Source organism: Amblyomma maculatum, chromosome 5 (genome assembly GCF_055883805.1).
Source record: "Amblyomma maculatum isolate TAMU_Amacu chromosome 5, ASM5588380v1, whole genome shotgun sequence".
Lineage (NCBI taxonomy): Eukaryota > Metazoa > Arthropoda > Arachnida > Ixodida > Ixodidae > Amblyomma > Amblyomma maculatum.
The window spans coordinates 18,256,217-18,271,512 of record NC_139348.1 but is presented as its reverse complement, the minus strand read 5'-3'; the positions used below and the strand labels follow the sequence as shown (position 1 = coordinate 18,271,512).

Below are 15,296 nucleotides of genomic sequence, written 5' to 3'. Positions count from 1 at the left end.
AGCCTTTTTAAAAAATGTATCAACGAGGTTTTACTGTATATTGTCCCGGAATTGTATATTGTATATTGTATTATCATTATCACTAAGTGCAGTGTCATTGGTACTGTCATCCTTACGGTAGACGAGGAGTATTCTGATCTGTTTCTCATGAGCCTAATATGGAGTAGTACCAGTTTGGGTGCTCGGTTGGGGATCAAAGGGATAGTGGTTCGATTTCCGGTGGAGACAACAAATTCTTCAAGTGCCAACGCAAAGAATGTATAAACGGCACGCATGAGCCTATAAAGGCTTTCGTCTTAAGGCAGCGGGGACATTTAAGCTTTTGTGGGTACGATGCCACAGCGTTAACGGCTGCAGTCTGCCAGCTCTCCTTGCAAATCCTCATTTGCATCCATTACTCACTTTAATTCCAGGCATACTCGTCAGCATACAGTCATAAGGTACCCAGACCGTGCGAAAGACGTGCATATAAAGCCCCACTTTGGCCAAGCTGTCACCTGGGGGCGTCTAACTGGGGATTCTCATCTCACCCTCTCATCTCAGGAGCAATGCACAAGCTCAGCCATGATATGCTTACAACACCAACACTGACATGGCCAACTCCAGGTTTTGTGAACGCGCCCTTTAGCACTGTTGCATTTTCAAAACTAACCCAGCTGGTGATATGTTTTTACTGCTAATTTTGAGTAAACAAAACGAGCATAGATTGGGGGGGGGGGGGGAGAAAACAGCACGTAGCAAAGGGACAAGACACAAGCGCCGTGTCCTTTGACACAGCGCTTGTCCCTTTGCTACGTGCTGTTTGTCACTGACGAATAACAGCTTGAACAAAATTAGCTATCATTCTCCGAAGCCCAGCTGTCATATGGTTCAGGCTAAGTGTATGGACCCAAATCCAAAGTCAGAAGAGGCATTGCGGTCAGGAGAAGAAACACTGAAGCCAGCCAGAGTTCCAAGTTGCCAGCCATTTGAACAACTCAAGAGGAACTCAGTAATACAGGACAGCAATCATATCCTGTCACTATCAGTAATAACAGAAACTCAGAAGAGTGCTAATGAAGAATGTAATTAACATTCATGGGCATTGAAGCATGTGCAAGTAAAGGTTAACCTTTGCTTGCCTCTACTTCAATCATGCTCAGATGTCGAAAGTACAAAAGTAGATCCCCATAAAGTATGAGACACATTAAAGATCAAAATCATTTCTCATTTTCTCCAAAAGACGACACCATAAGCAATATTTATAATGCTTATTGCAAGTCCTTTAAGGAGGCAGCATCTGCCAGTGAGCATGTATCTTTAGATGGAGCTAGAAATTTCAACAGAAAGCCAGCATAGTTCCAGTACAGCAAGATCTTGTGCGGCAGAAATCCAGTGTCATGGATGTACCAAAAAAAAACTACCAGGGGGCTAAAATACCACAACCATTGTCCCAACTTTATCTTCAAACATGGACGTCATTTTTTTACTGCATATAATTTGTAAGTATATTGCATAAGCTACACCACTCCAAAATTCAGGAATAAAGAAAGGACAAAATTCATACATTGGAGAATACAGTAGCCGATATTGCGGTGAACAAGTGGAAACCCGGTCTGCACTGACAAGCAGAGGGTATGCACTCACCAGACAAGCAGGTCGTTGCAGAGGAAGACGGAAGACTGGATGGCCCTGCAAAGGAAATGCAGCATATAAGAATGGACCACTATCCAATGGCAAAGGCCGGAAGGACAGGAACGACCGGAAATGCACACAGACCACAGCGCTTGATAAAGTACACCAGAACAAATGAATGCATTATGTCAAGGAGGAGAAGCATTTTGCTAACACTCAGATCCACCTCATGTGAGACATAAAAGAGGCTATGCCCTACAATGGGAGTAGTTACTAGAAACAAGAAAGCCACCGACAAACAGCACTCCTCGCAGTTATGCTTGTCCATAAAAGCCATTGTATTTGGCACCTTGTGCACAAGCTATCTAACGCCAGTACGCGCTAACCAGATTCAGGCGTTTGCAAACTGGTAACCACTCTCTCAGCTATGTCCAAGTTCATCCAGGTTGTTTCTCCCTTCAAGGGCTGACCGTTCCTCTATGGGAATGTCTCAAGGCTCCTCCAGAGAAGCATTCACCAAGGTCACAGTAGCTACCATTCTCTTGCAAAGTGCTATTCTGAACCATGGCTTCACTGCATTCACACAGGGGGCACACCAACAACTGGCCAGAAACAATGAGTACAGCCATAGTACAGTTGCAAGTGCCCCACAGGCCACACATGGCTGCCAAACTGCCAAGATTCAGGAAAAAAGAAACGCCAGCCAGGTCATGTATAAAAACATAGTAAGTCGGACCAAATTGCCAAAAGTTCTATTTAGCTCGTTTTGATGCAATGGACCAGACCCACTCTCTATCCCGAACCTGACTGTCTATCCGAGACAAACTGCAGCTGTATGCAGTTGAACCCGGATATATCGAACTCGAAGGGGATCGCAAAATAGTTCTATATATCAATAATTCGATATACACAAATCGGCTTGTGACTGCCCTTACGATGCGAAAAAAACGATACCGTGTTTGTCGTGTAATCAACCTACTCGCATAATGAACCCACCCTCCACTTTTGCACCCAAGAATTTGGAAAAAAAAAGTGTTAAGGCCAGCTCGCTCACATGCAAGCGATTGAGCGATCTCAGCGACGAGCAGCAGCGACAGAGCAAAACATTTCAAACTTGTTGGAACTGCATCCCTCTCGCCGCTCAAGCTATCGTGGCAGCTCAAAACAAGGTTTCTGTGTTGCCGCGGCAGAAATCGCGAGAGTTTTCGCTTGCATGTCAATGCCGCGTGCCACTCCATTTCGGTCGTCTCATCCACAGCTCATTTCTTGGCAGCATGCAAAAATGCTGCGCAGCGATAACGTCACGACGTGTTGATGTTTTGATAGCTCCTGCAGTGGCAGGGAGCAAACTTGGAAGAGTGCCCGTGATGGCTTGATCGCACAAGCCTGGTTCGATTTATCCTGCCCCAAGTGCGGGTGCAGTCCACTGCCACAAAATCATTGGAAAGAAAGCATGATAGCTGCAAATGCTGCTTGAAGCGAAAAATGCTAAAAGCCGGTGTCATGATCACAGCTGACCGCATGCTTTCGTTGATTCATATATGCAAAGATAAACGACCCCCGAAAAAAAAAAGCTGCCGCTTCTTAACGGCTGCAGCCGTCATATCTTGCGCTACGCCGTGCATACAGCACAACAATAAGAATGAACGACTCTCGCAAAAAATAAAAAAGATGTCTGCTGCTTCCGCAGGCGCCATAGCCACATCAGCCGCCACGCGCAGAGGGTTCACAATACACGCTGGAGAAAGCGTCCGACGTTCTGTCAGAAAACGGGCTGAGCTGGCTTGGCTCATGCGTAGCGCGTGCTACTGCGAACGAAGGCCGGGAGCGAAGGAGATAGACGACTCCTGCAAAAAAAAAAAACCTGCCAATTTTTAACGTCTGCAGCCGTCATATCTTACGCTACGCCGCGCGTACAGCACAACGATAAGAATGGACTCTTGCAAAAAATAAAAAGATATCTGCCGCTTCAGTAGGCGCCATAGCCATGTCAGCCACCACGCGCAGAGGGTTCACAACACACGCTGGAGAAAGCGTTCGACGTTCTGTCTGAAAACGGGCTGAGCTGGCTTGGAGCATGCATAGCGCGTGCTACTGCGAACGAAGGCCGGGAGTGAACAAGGAGAGATAGCTTGGCAAAAGAATGGGCACACACTTGCGCTTCGCTCTATCGCGTTTTTCCCCTCTTGTTCCCACCGGTTCTCTCTGGTTCATTCAAGCACATGGCTTGCAAATGTCACGTGCTGGCATGCGGGAAACAATAACCGCAGATGCGCGTGCCTATGAGGAATGGGCGCGGCGCTGCCCTAGATCAGCCGTCGCCGAACTGTCCCCTCTCATTCCTTCCGCGCGTGGCTTGATAATGTCACGCGGCAAACGGCCAAGGGTGATGCGATCCTCTTTGGGGAAGGCACACTTTTGAGTGCGTGGTGCGGAGTTCGATATATTGAACGACCGGTGAAATTGAGTTCCATATATGACGCGGCCTTCCTATACTTTTGCATGGGATTTTCAAGCGGATATTCCGTGATTTCGATATAACCAAAATTCGACATAGCCGGGTTCAATAAATCCGGGTTCGACTGTATACACTAGCTGTAACTTTATGTGATACCTGCGTCACCATCAGAGCTTTTTCAGCTTAGCACTCACAACTCAATATGGAAGCTAGGGTGTTAAGGTCAAAAGTCAAGGTCAAAAGAGTTGAGTCGTCAACCATTGTGGGCAGTGGTCACCATGCTGGCTCATGGGTGGACATGGCATACCATATTTTTTATTTATTTATTTATTTATTGATACTGCAATCCCAGTGTTGGGATTTTAGCAGGGTGGGAATACAAACTATGTAGTTTAACAAAACAGGCAAAAATAAACAATAATTACAGTGCAAGTTGAAGCTCTTCTAAACAATTAATAATGCCACCAGGTGTCCCCATGTTCTTGCTGCGCCTGGAAGAAGAGGACACTGAAGTTGACTCTCGCGTGCTGTGCGCCGAACTTTGCCTGCTGGTACAGCTTCGTCCCGTCGTTTTAGTCAAGTCTAGCCCTGTTGTCCGCGACATATTTTGGTAGAGGTGCTGGGTATCGATCCCAGTATATGTCCCGCACTCCTCCGCATACCCAGGATTCAGGTCCTGTGCCAATCGACACTCCTGTTCACCGCGCTAGCCGGAGGAACCTAGGCCTACCACCTGAGCACGGGCCGTTGGAATTCACCACCGCAGCCGCCCCTCGACCTGTCATGCAAACTCCAATGTACTACACTCTACAGAGCCCACGACTGCCTAAGGCTTTCCACGGCTGTCAGACGGAAGACGTCGAAGACTGGCTCGCCCAGTATGAATGGGTCGCCGCATTTAATCAGCGGGACGATGCCGCAAAGCTCAGGAACGTCTTCTTTAGCCTGGAAGATGGCGCTCGTACTTCGTACGAGAATCGCGAAGGCGCCCTAACATCGTGGCGCGAGTTCTGCCGCTGCATCCTGGACACCTACACCAGCCCGGATCGCCAAGAACGAGCGGAAAGGGCCTTACGCTCTCGCATACAGATGCCGAACGAGACCATAACCATGTACGTGGAGGACTTGACTAGGCTGTCCCGACGATCTGACCCGGCCATGCCCGAAGAGAAAAAGGTGCGCACGGCGTTAAGAAACAACTGTTCGCTGGGCTCGTGCACAACCCGCCGAGCACAGTTGCTGAGTTTCTTTCAGAAGCAATCACGATGGAAAGGATGCTCCAGCAGCGGTCTGCGACCTACGACAGGCCGGTACTCGCCGCTTCGCTCACGGAGCCGCATTCGGCCTTCGGGGCTAGTCCGGATCTTCTTCGCGACATCATCTGCTCCATTTTGCGTGAAGAGCTCCAGAAGCTTTTCAGTGCTCCCCAGCCGACGGTTGGCTCTGTCGCTAGTATTGTCCGAGAAGAACTCCAGCAAGCACTTTGGCCTTCGGTACCATCTGCTAACCCGCCATCCTTTTCCACCGAGTCCTGTCGGCCAACGTATGCGGACATCTTGCGATGTCCCCCCAACTGATTCCACACAATTACTGCCACCCGACCAAGGCTCACTGTATTCTGCCCACCCCGAGCCGTACATCGACAACCGCCGACCACCCCAGCGAAAGGCAGACCTGTGGCGTGCCCCAAATCGGCAGCGCCTGTGCTTCCACTGCGGAGAAGCTGGTCACCTGTATCGACAGTGCCCATATCGACAACTGGGACTGAAGGGTTTCCCCATCGACATGCGTAGCCCTCCTTTAGGCCAACGACCCCGGGATATTGAGGACTACGTAGCCCAGCAGCGCATGGCGCCAAGTTTTAGACGACAGTCACGATCTCCGTCTCCACGCTGACTATCCTCGCAGCCCAGCTCCTCCGGGATGGCGCAGCGACGGTCGCCTAGTCCGAGCCGGGAAAACTAAAGACAGCGACCTCAGGGGGCGAGGCCGCTTCAAATCGACGCGACGAAGACCCCCCAACAACGCGACCTGTGAGTGACCGCGACTTGACGGCCCCGACGACAGTTCGTACACGTGAAGATAGACTCTCGCTCGATATACCCGTGCTCCTCGACGGCTATAAGGTTAGCGCAGTGGTAGACACTGGTGCTGATTTTTCGATTTTAAGCGGGAAGCTAGCGGCGCTTCTAAAGAAAGTGATGACGCCATGGTCTGGCACGCAGATTCGAACCGCTGGCGGACATGTCGTAACTCCGAGCGGTCAGTGCACGGCGAGAGTCCAAATTCGCAACTCCACGTTTGTTGTCAGCTGCCTTGTGATACCTGACTGCTCCCGCGACTGTATCCTTGGTGTCGATTTTCTCCGGGAGTATGGGGCCATTATCGATCTCCGGAAGCACACCGTGACCTTTTCGACCGAGAAAGCTGATGATACTGACACCGCAGACCGCCAAAGCCGTGCCCCTCTTCGAATTTCTGCCGAGAGCGTTTCTATTCCGCCACGTTCTAGTATTTTTGTGACTTAACTGCGATGAACTACGTGACGGAACGGCGGTCGCTGAGGGCAACCAGTCCCTTTTGCTCACCCACGGCGTCACCTCGGCGTGGAGTCTCATCCATCCATAAAACGAAACATATACAACACAGCAGTGAAATAACAAAAGCAATAAAAAGAAACTAGGTGATATGTTGCGAGAACAATGTCAGTGATGGCTGCAGCACTTCATTGTTAGTGAGGTTATTCCAATCGGAAATAGTTTGTGGAAGGAATGAGTATTTAAAGCAGTTATTTCGAACGCGAAAAGGAGTTAAAGTTAGCTGGTGTCGTTGTCGGGTTGTGTATCAGGACGAAAAAACAAGCAAATCGGTGAGTTCTGATCTGGAGTGTCTTTTAAATAATTGGTACAGAAATTTAAGTCGTGCACAACGATTTCGTTCAGTTATTGTCGGAAGGCCAGCTTGAATTAAAAGGTGTGTTACTGATGTACGCCGGTAATTGTTATATATTGTAACAGTACGGAAGAAGATGAAGTTTAGAAGACAAGTGAAGGAGAAAGACGTTGAAAAAGGACTCTCGTGCCGGACGCGCTGCCGTTGACCAGCTGAGCTCCCGACCCTATCGTCTTGTTGTTCAGCGCTCCGACGTCTTACCCCCTTCGTAACAAATTGGTGGTCAGGTGCTGGGTACGACTACCCTCAAGACGCATCCTCAATCGCTGGAGCTTCGTCGGAGCTGTCGCCTCGCTGGTCTCCCACCCTTTCCAACAAGAATGCAGCAGACTACCGAGCAGCCCCGAACATCAACACGGGATCCTCTATCCCCGTCTCGCGATGCGCCGCCGACCACCACGAATGCGACACTACCGTTTCGCGAGCCTCGTTCCTTTGCCGGCCAAGCAGGGGAAGATGTTGATGACTGGCTCACTCATTATGAACGTGTGAGCCGCTATAACCGCTGGGATTCAGTGGCTAAACTAGCCAATGTAGTCTTTTTTTTAACGCGAACCGCCTTGATGTGGTATGAGAACCACGAGGACTCCCTGACAACTTGGGAAAGTTTTGTCGAAGCTATCAAGGAATGTTTCGGCGACCTAGCTGCAAAGAAGAAACAGGCAGAGCAGACACTTGCTCAGAGGGCCCAGGCAGCCGGCGAAACTTGCACCACCTACATAGAGGCCATACTCAAGTTGTGCAAGACCGTCGACAGCAGGATGACTGAAGATGATAAGGTAGGCCATCTGCTCAAGGGCATTGCGGAAGATGTCTACCACTTCCTCATTGCCAAGGAAAACTTGAGTTCGGTCTCTGACGTTATCCGGCACTGCCGAACATTCGAGGCCCTAAAGACTCGCCGTATTACACCGAAATTTGGACGGCTCGCAAATGTGACTACAGTGGCTAGCATTGAGGAATCGCCATCTCAAAGCCTCCTGTGCGCGATCCGTGAGATTGTTCGAGATGAGATGTCACGACGTGAGCAGCTTGTCCGGCCAAATGGCTTCGGAGGGGACGTATATGCTCGTCCAACTTATGGGGGTGCGTGCCCGCCGATGTCCACGAATGTCACCGACTTTGTCTGCCGCGAAGACCTATACACTCCGCAACCAAGGCCTGAAGACAATTTCCAACAATTCTCTTGCCATCAGCGTAGAGATCCTCGCTCTTACTCCAGTCGTACATCGCGCCGACCGCCGGACAACTACATCGTCCCGGAACCACCATCCGGATATTCGTCGCGGCCTACCATGCAGGAACCAGCTGACACGCCACTTTTTGAGCGACCTCTTCCGGTGTGCTACCGGTGTGGGGCCGCGGGTCACATTTCCCGCTACTGCAATCGGCGCACATCGTTCCGGAATCCCCCGACGGCACTGAACCGACGCATCGTCCAGCCCTACATCGACAACTATCGGCCAGAACATCCTTCCCGGAGGGGCCGTTTTCAAAACGAAGGGCACCGCAGCCATTCGCCAGCGTCTGACCGTAGTGTCACACCACCTCCATCATTTCGTGTGCGCCGCTCCCCGTCTCCACAGCGCCGATCTCCACCACCAACGCAGGAAAACTAGCCAGCGCGGCCAATGGAGGTGAGGTCGCTGGACAATGTGCGCTGCTACCTATTATTCCTCCGTCTGTGTTCATGTTAAAGAACAAGGTCAATGTGATTGTTGATGGTTTGCCAACGATGGCGTTGGTAGACACTGGTGCTACAGTTTCAGTGATGAGTTTAAATTTTAAGAACCTTTTGAAGAACAAAGTTATGTTTGTTTGGGACAAAACTGCAAATTTTTATGGAGTAAGTGGAGAGTTATTGTATCCGGTTGGGGTATGCAGCGTTAAAGTTTCCTTGGGGGGCACGGTATTTCCGGCGGAGTTTGCAGTACTGCCCCGATCTACGCACGACGTAATCTTGGGAATTGACTTCCTGCGTATGTGCGGCGCTACAGTTGACTGTCGAACGGGAGAGCTAAGTGTTAGTGGTTCTCTTCCTCGTGAACTTTTGGAAGAGACATCAAATTATGAAGACGTTTTGTGTGTGTGTGATGAAGTCGTCATACCGCCACATTCAGCAGTGTGTGTCCAGGTGTCCTGCTCCCGTCCTATTAACGACTCTTTTGAGGCTACTGTGGCGCCTCTTAATTTACAGTGCGTAAAGAAAAATGCGTTAGTGCCTCATTGTTTGGTTCGCGTGAAAGAGGGCCGTACCGGACTGTGGACTATAAATTGCTCATCGGAACCAGTTGTTTTTCCAGTGGGTTCCAAACTAGCTTCATGTAGCGCAACTCTCCCGAATTGTGTAGCTGTCGTTACTCCTGCCCTAGACAACCCCGCTACTAACTCACCTGCTGACGAAAAGCTTCTTCCGATGATCAGTGCATCGTTGAACACATCACAACGACAGATATTGAAGAACCTCTTGTGCCAGCACCTATCCGTCTTTGATTTCACGCAGTCCGACGGCTCGCAACGTTTTCCCCTGTCGCGCGCACGCCACAGGATTGACACGGGATCTGCCCATCCGATCCGTCAAAAGCCGTACCGTGTGTCACCATCAGAGCGTAAGATCATCACCGAGCAAGTCCAAGGCATGTTGAACAGGGGCGTAATACAGGAATCCTCAAGTCCTTGGGCTGCTCCAGTGATATTGGTGAAGAAAAAAGACGGAACATGGAGGTTCTGCATTGACTATCGTCGCCTCAACTCCATCACTAAAAAGGATGTGTATCCTCTACCACGCATCGACGATGCCATAGATTGCCTTTTTTCCGCGTCTTATTTCTCTTCAGTTGATTTGCGATCGGGTTATTGGCAGATTCCGATGGATCCTGCTGACAAGAAAAAAACTGCATTTGTTACCCCGGACAGCCTATTTGAATTTAACGTGATGCCCTTCGGTCTATGTAATGCGCCGGCCACATTTGAAAGATTTATGGACACAATACTTCGTGGCCTCAAGTGGGAGATCTGCATGTGCTATTTAGACGATGTTGTTATTTTTGGCCGGACTTTTACTGAACATAACACGCGACTCGCTGTTGTGTTAGATTGCCTACAGAAGGCTGGCCTTGTCCTGAATTCTAAAAAGTGCCGTTTTGGTGAACGTCAAGCGCTGGTACTCGGGCATCTCGTCGACCGCGATGGAGTTCGGCCAGATCCACAGAAGACTGCAGCAGTTGCAGCATTCCAACGACCACAGACTCAAAAGGAGCTCCGCAGTTTTCTGGGCCTGTGTTCCTACTTTCGACGATTCATTCCAAGGTTTGCCGACGTCGCCTACCCTCTGACATCCCTTCTACAAAAGGACGTCCCTTTCGACTGGACCTCAGATTGCGACGCGTCTTTCCGCCAACTAAAGTTTCTGCTAACGTCACATCCCATACTACGGCACTTCAACCCCTCCGCCCCGACTGAAGTCCACACTGATGCAAGTGGGATTGGTGTTGGCGCTGTGCTTGTGCAACGTTCGACAACAGGCGAGCATGTAATTGCGTATGCAAGCCGTTCCCTCAGCAAACCTGAGCGTAACTACACTGTTACGGAGCAGGAGTGTCTCGCTGTAGTTTTCGCTGTTCAGCGGTTTCGGTGCTACCTATATGGACGCCATTTCACGGTTGTGACGGACCATCATGCCCTGTGTTGGCTTGTCAACCTTCGTGATCCATCTGGTCGTCTGGCACGCTGGGCCCTTCGTCTGCAAGAGTACGACTTCACTGTTTCGTACAAGAGTGGCCGCAAACACGCCGATGCAGACTGTCTTTCACGCCTTCCTCTTCCTACGACCGAATGTGACTCTGGTGATTTCGATCATTACATCGCCTCCGTCGTGCCCGAGTTTCCCGACGCCTCGGCTTTGCGGACTGCGCAAGAGACCGACATAAGCCTCGAGCCCCTGCTTGCGGAGGCGCGGGATTCCACTGCTTCCAGCCCATTTTGTCTCCGTGATGGCCTTTTGTACAAAAAGGCTTACTCAAGCACCGGTACGAATTTTCTGCTTGTGGTTCCCGAGAGCTACCGCTCGTGCATCTTACGCGCCATGCACGACGACCCCACTTCCGGTCACCTGGGCTCTGCAAGAACGCTCCATCGTGCCCGCGACCGGTTTTATTGGCCAAAGATGCGCCAGACGACTGAGCGATATGTGGCGAGCTGTACTGAGTGCCAACGACACAAACGCCCTACGTCCACGCCACAGGGCTTGCTGCATCCTGTGACTCCACCACGTGGCGCATTTAAAAAAATCGGAATCGACCTTATGGGTCCCTTCCCGAAGTCATCCGACGGAAATCGTTGGATCGTGGTTTGTGCCGACTACCTCACCCGCTACTGCGAAACGGCAGCTCTTCCTTCAGCCACCGCTCACCACGTGTCCTTGTTCTTGCTCCGTTCTGTGATCCTCCGCCATGGACCTCCGCGAGTGATCATCAGTGACCGAGGTCGCCAGTTTATGGCAGATGTTGTGGAAGAGCTTCTTCGTTTGTGTGCGTCGCATTTTAGGCATTCCACACCATATCACCCTCAAACCAACGGCTTGACGGAGCGCACAAACCGCACACTCACAAACATGCTATCTATGTACATCGCATCTGACCACAAGAATTGGGATACTATACTGCCATTTATAACGTTTGGATTCAACACCGCAACCCATGAGACTACTGGCTACAGCCCGTTCTTCCTGCTATATGCCCGTCCTCCTCGGTATTGTCTAGATACCATTCTTCCTTACTCCGTCCATGATGAACCGTGCATTGCGGAAACTCTTTGTCGAGCCGAAGAAGCTCGCCGTCTCGCCCGTTTGCGAATTCTCGCTTCTCAAGAGCGTTCAAAAGCTCGGTACGACAGTCGGCATAGCCATGTGTCTTACGCCCCTGGAGATTTAGTGTGGCTTTGGCGACCTCTCCGAAAGCGTGGTTTAGCGCAGAAAATGTTGGCGCATTACGCTGGCCCTTACGTTGTGCTTGAACGCGTCAGTGAAGTGAACTACCAAATAGCACGTATGACAGCAAGTGGTCGTCGTTCAGTCAGAACTGAAGTTGCCCATGTCGCCCGGATGAAGCCGTGTCACTCTCGTGGAAACGAATAACTACCTCGCCCGGGGGGCTTCGTCTGCAAAGGGGGAAAATGTAACAGTACGGAAGAAGATGAAGTTTAGAAAACAAGTGAAGGAGAAAGACGTTGAAAAAGGACTCTCGTGCCGGACGCGCTGCCGTTGACCAGCTGAGCTCCCGACCCTATCGTCTTGTTGTTCAGCGCTCCGACGTCTTACCCCCTTCGTAACAATATGTATCATGCCGCCCTCTTTTGAACTTTCTCTAATTTATTCATGTTAGTTTGCGTGAATGGGTCATAAATGATTGAAGCATAATCTAAGGTAGGCAGAACAATAGATTTGTAAGCAAGCAGGCGTACAGATGGGATAGATAACCGCAATGCCCGCCTCAAGAAAAAGAGTTTACGGAAAGCGTTACACGTTATGAGATCAACATGTTTATTCCAACTAAGATTGTTACTGACCCAGAGCCCTAGATATTTATATTCTGCCACTTCAGTTAGTGTCATGCCGTTAATACAATAATCGAAGGGTAAGACTTTCTTTTTGTGAGTGATTCTCATTAGTACAGATTTTTCAAAGTTAATAGACATTTGCCATGCTTCACACCATGCGAAAACTGTTTGTAATGCACTATTAAGTAGTTGTTGATCAGATACATTTCTCACTTCTGTATAAATAACACAGTCATCAGCGTAAAGTCTAATTTTTACAGGAATGTTAACGACAATATCATTAATATATATTAAAAAAGCAGAGGACCAAGAACAGAGCCCTGAGGGACGCCAGAGTGAACTGTAAGCCTGTCAGAAGAATGATGGTTAAAGACAACAAATTGTTCTCTATTTGAAAGGTAGGCTGAAATCCATTTTACTAATTGTTTGTTATGAAGTACTGTATCCAGTTTATAAATTAACTTTTCGTGAGTAACCTTATCAAAAGCTTTCGAGAAGTACATAAATACGGCATCAATCTGCGTTCCATTGTTAATTGACGAGGCGAAATCATGTATAGTTTCTGCTAACTGTGTACAAGTTGAGTAACCCCTCCTGAATCCATGCTGATATTTAGTAAAAAAAATTATTAGCTTCGAGAAAGTTTGATATGTGATTGTGAATTATGTGTTCAAGTAGTTTACAAGCAGTTGATGTGAGTGAAATAGGGCGGTAGTTCTTAATTTACTTTGATATTTACTTTGGTTTTAACTCCAAGGAACACAGTTGCTATGCTAGACTAACAAGGTCAATTTGGAGTCGAACTTCCCACCCCACAACAGATTTTGCAGTTCTCAAGTTGAGGTTTTGGTCTAAAAAGAAAACTGCCGATAGAGAGAACCATCCGCATTGGCCATCACTGCCACTGAACCAATACTGTGTCATAACACAGCCTCTGGAAAGCCCAAAGTGCACGCACTCATCTTTGCTGTGGGAGATATTCCTCTGCAAATGTGGAACGGTGCTCTACTATAAGGCTGACATGAAAGGAGAATGCGCACACAGTAACATTTTTCTGCCGAGACATTCCTTTGCAACCAGCTTGTGGATATGTAATAACTTCGCTGGCTCTATTATGCACAAATACTAATCACATTATTTGTGCATGACAGCAGAAAGTTAGAAAGCAAAATACTCTGTTCTGTTCATTTTGACGTGTTGCTCCAGCCTGACAAGTAGGTGCTGCACAACAAAATGTCACATAAATACTCCCCTTTAATTCCACTATTTGCTGATGACAGCACACAAATAGCAAACCTGAAGCTGTCACACTACACAGCTGACCTGCAAGGCCACACTGAAGAAGAGGCCAAACATCAACACAACTGAGGCCCTATTCTCGACACACATGGCCATCGTTCGGCGCCATTTTTTTCTCTGATTGGTTCTCAGAACAGTCACGTGTTTCAAATATGTGGCACGAAATTTTGGTGTGTCGCAATGGCTTTTTGCGGTGACGTAAAAATGACGTGAGCGTGAAAACGGATTTTTATCAGCGCATTTCATGATGCATGGAGGGTATATATAAGTAACTGGTGGAGGGAAAACAGAGGTATATATGATAGAAAGGGAAGCATTTACACTTGTATTACGAATAGGCTGAAATGAACTGCCCACTGTCAAGAGCCAACTCCTGAAATTTGATTGGCTGACGTTGTGTGGCGGGAAATATGTCATGCACAAGCATTTAATGATGACGTCAAAATGACGTTTCATTACGCAGAGGATGTTCTGCCATTGCTGTAAGTGACCAAAGTTGGGCACCGCATTTTGAACCACTTGAGGCGGCCGCAAAAAAAACATGGCAAATTCGACACGAAGTGTAGGCAGCTGTTAGCTCACCACAGTTTGGTAGAGAGTTCGGTGGGTGGTGAAGTAAGCTGACACATCTTGTTGTAATTGCAGAAAGCCCTGAAACGACGTCATTAGGGAACTTTTCAGATGCGTCATCTTTTAGAGGAATGATAATGAAGACGCAGCTTTACAGCCCCATGAGGGTCGTAGCTAACCTCCCGTTGCAAATGCTTTTTTTTTATTCTCAGAGAGACCATCGATCCACGCCGTTGTTGCCAAGCGCAGCAATGCAGCCTACTAACTAAAGCGGTTGATCTGCGCGAGACGAAGCATTTCAGAGAGCAACAGAAGGGGAAGTTAGGCGAGTTGTAGGTTGTTCGTGACGGTTTCGTGGGCGCTCTTTAACACAGAGACAAAGAAAAGAAGAGAAATAAAGACACCAGTCCCGTGTTTTCTTCTCTTTATCCCTGTGTTAAACAGCGCCCACCAAACCATGAATTTCAGAGAGCACCGCCATGCTTTCTAATTATCTGTCTGATCGGTTCGTGAGTACAACCTGAGAGGTCATATGATTTGATGGTTGTGCAGGAACTTCGCGTGACAGGCAGCGAGGGATCACCGAAACCTTTCTTAAACGTCGGCCCTAAACACTGCCTTTTTTGCCTTGCACTATGCACTCACTGCAATGAATTGAACAGCCTTTCTACGATGGGCAAAGCAAGCAAAAATACTCACAGCTTCTATTTTAATAAAGGAATGTATATTTCATGTACATGGCACATGTTTGCTTGCCACATGTGATGTGTTTCATATATAAAGTTTTCTTTTAATATGCATGCGGGCTCACCATTTGCTTATTTTTTAGAAGAAAAAAAGTACTCCA

The 15,296-nt window shown here is 48.7% G+C and overlaps 1 protein-coding gene across 5 annotated transcripts in view; it reads right to left on the bottom strand.

Moving 5' to 3' along the window:
* Ccz1 (vacuolar fusion protein CCZ1) overlaps nucleotides 1-15,296 on the bottom strand; it is a 107,745-nt gene that overhangs the window by 55,476 nt on the left and 36,973 nt on the right. For 3 of the 5 annotated variants that reach the window (XM_084603542.1, XM_084603543.1, XM_084603545.1), the window contains exons 7-8: nucleotides 14,462-14,530; nucleotides 1,627-1,671 (exon numbers count right to left, since the gene is read on the bottom strand). In XM_084603542.1, coding sequence (XP_084459668.1) covers nucleotides 1,627-1,671; nucleotides 14,462-14,530 — 114 coding nt within the window. The remainder of the gene's footprint in view (nucleotides 1-1,626; nucleotides 1,672-14,461; nucleotides 14,531-15,296) is intronic. The other 2 variants (XM_084603544.1, XM_084603546.1) reach the window with 1 other exon arrangement.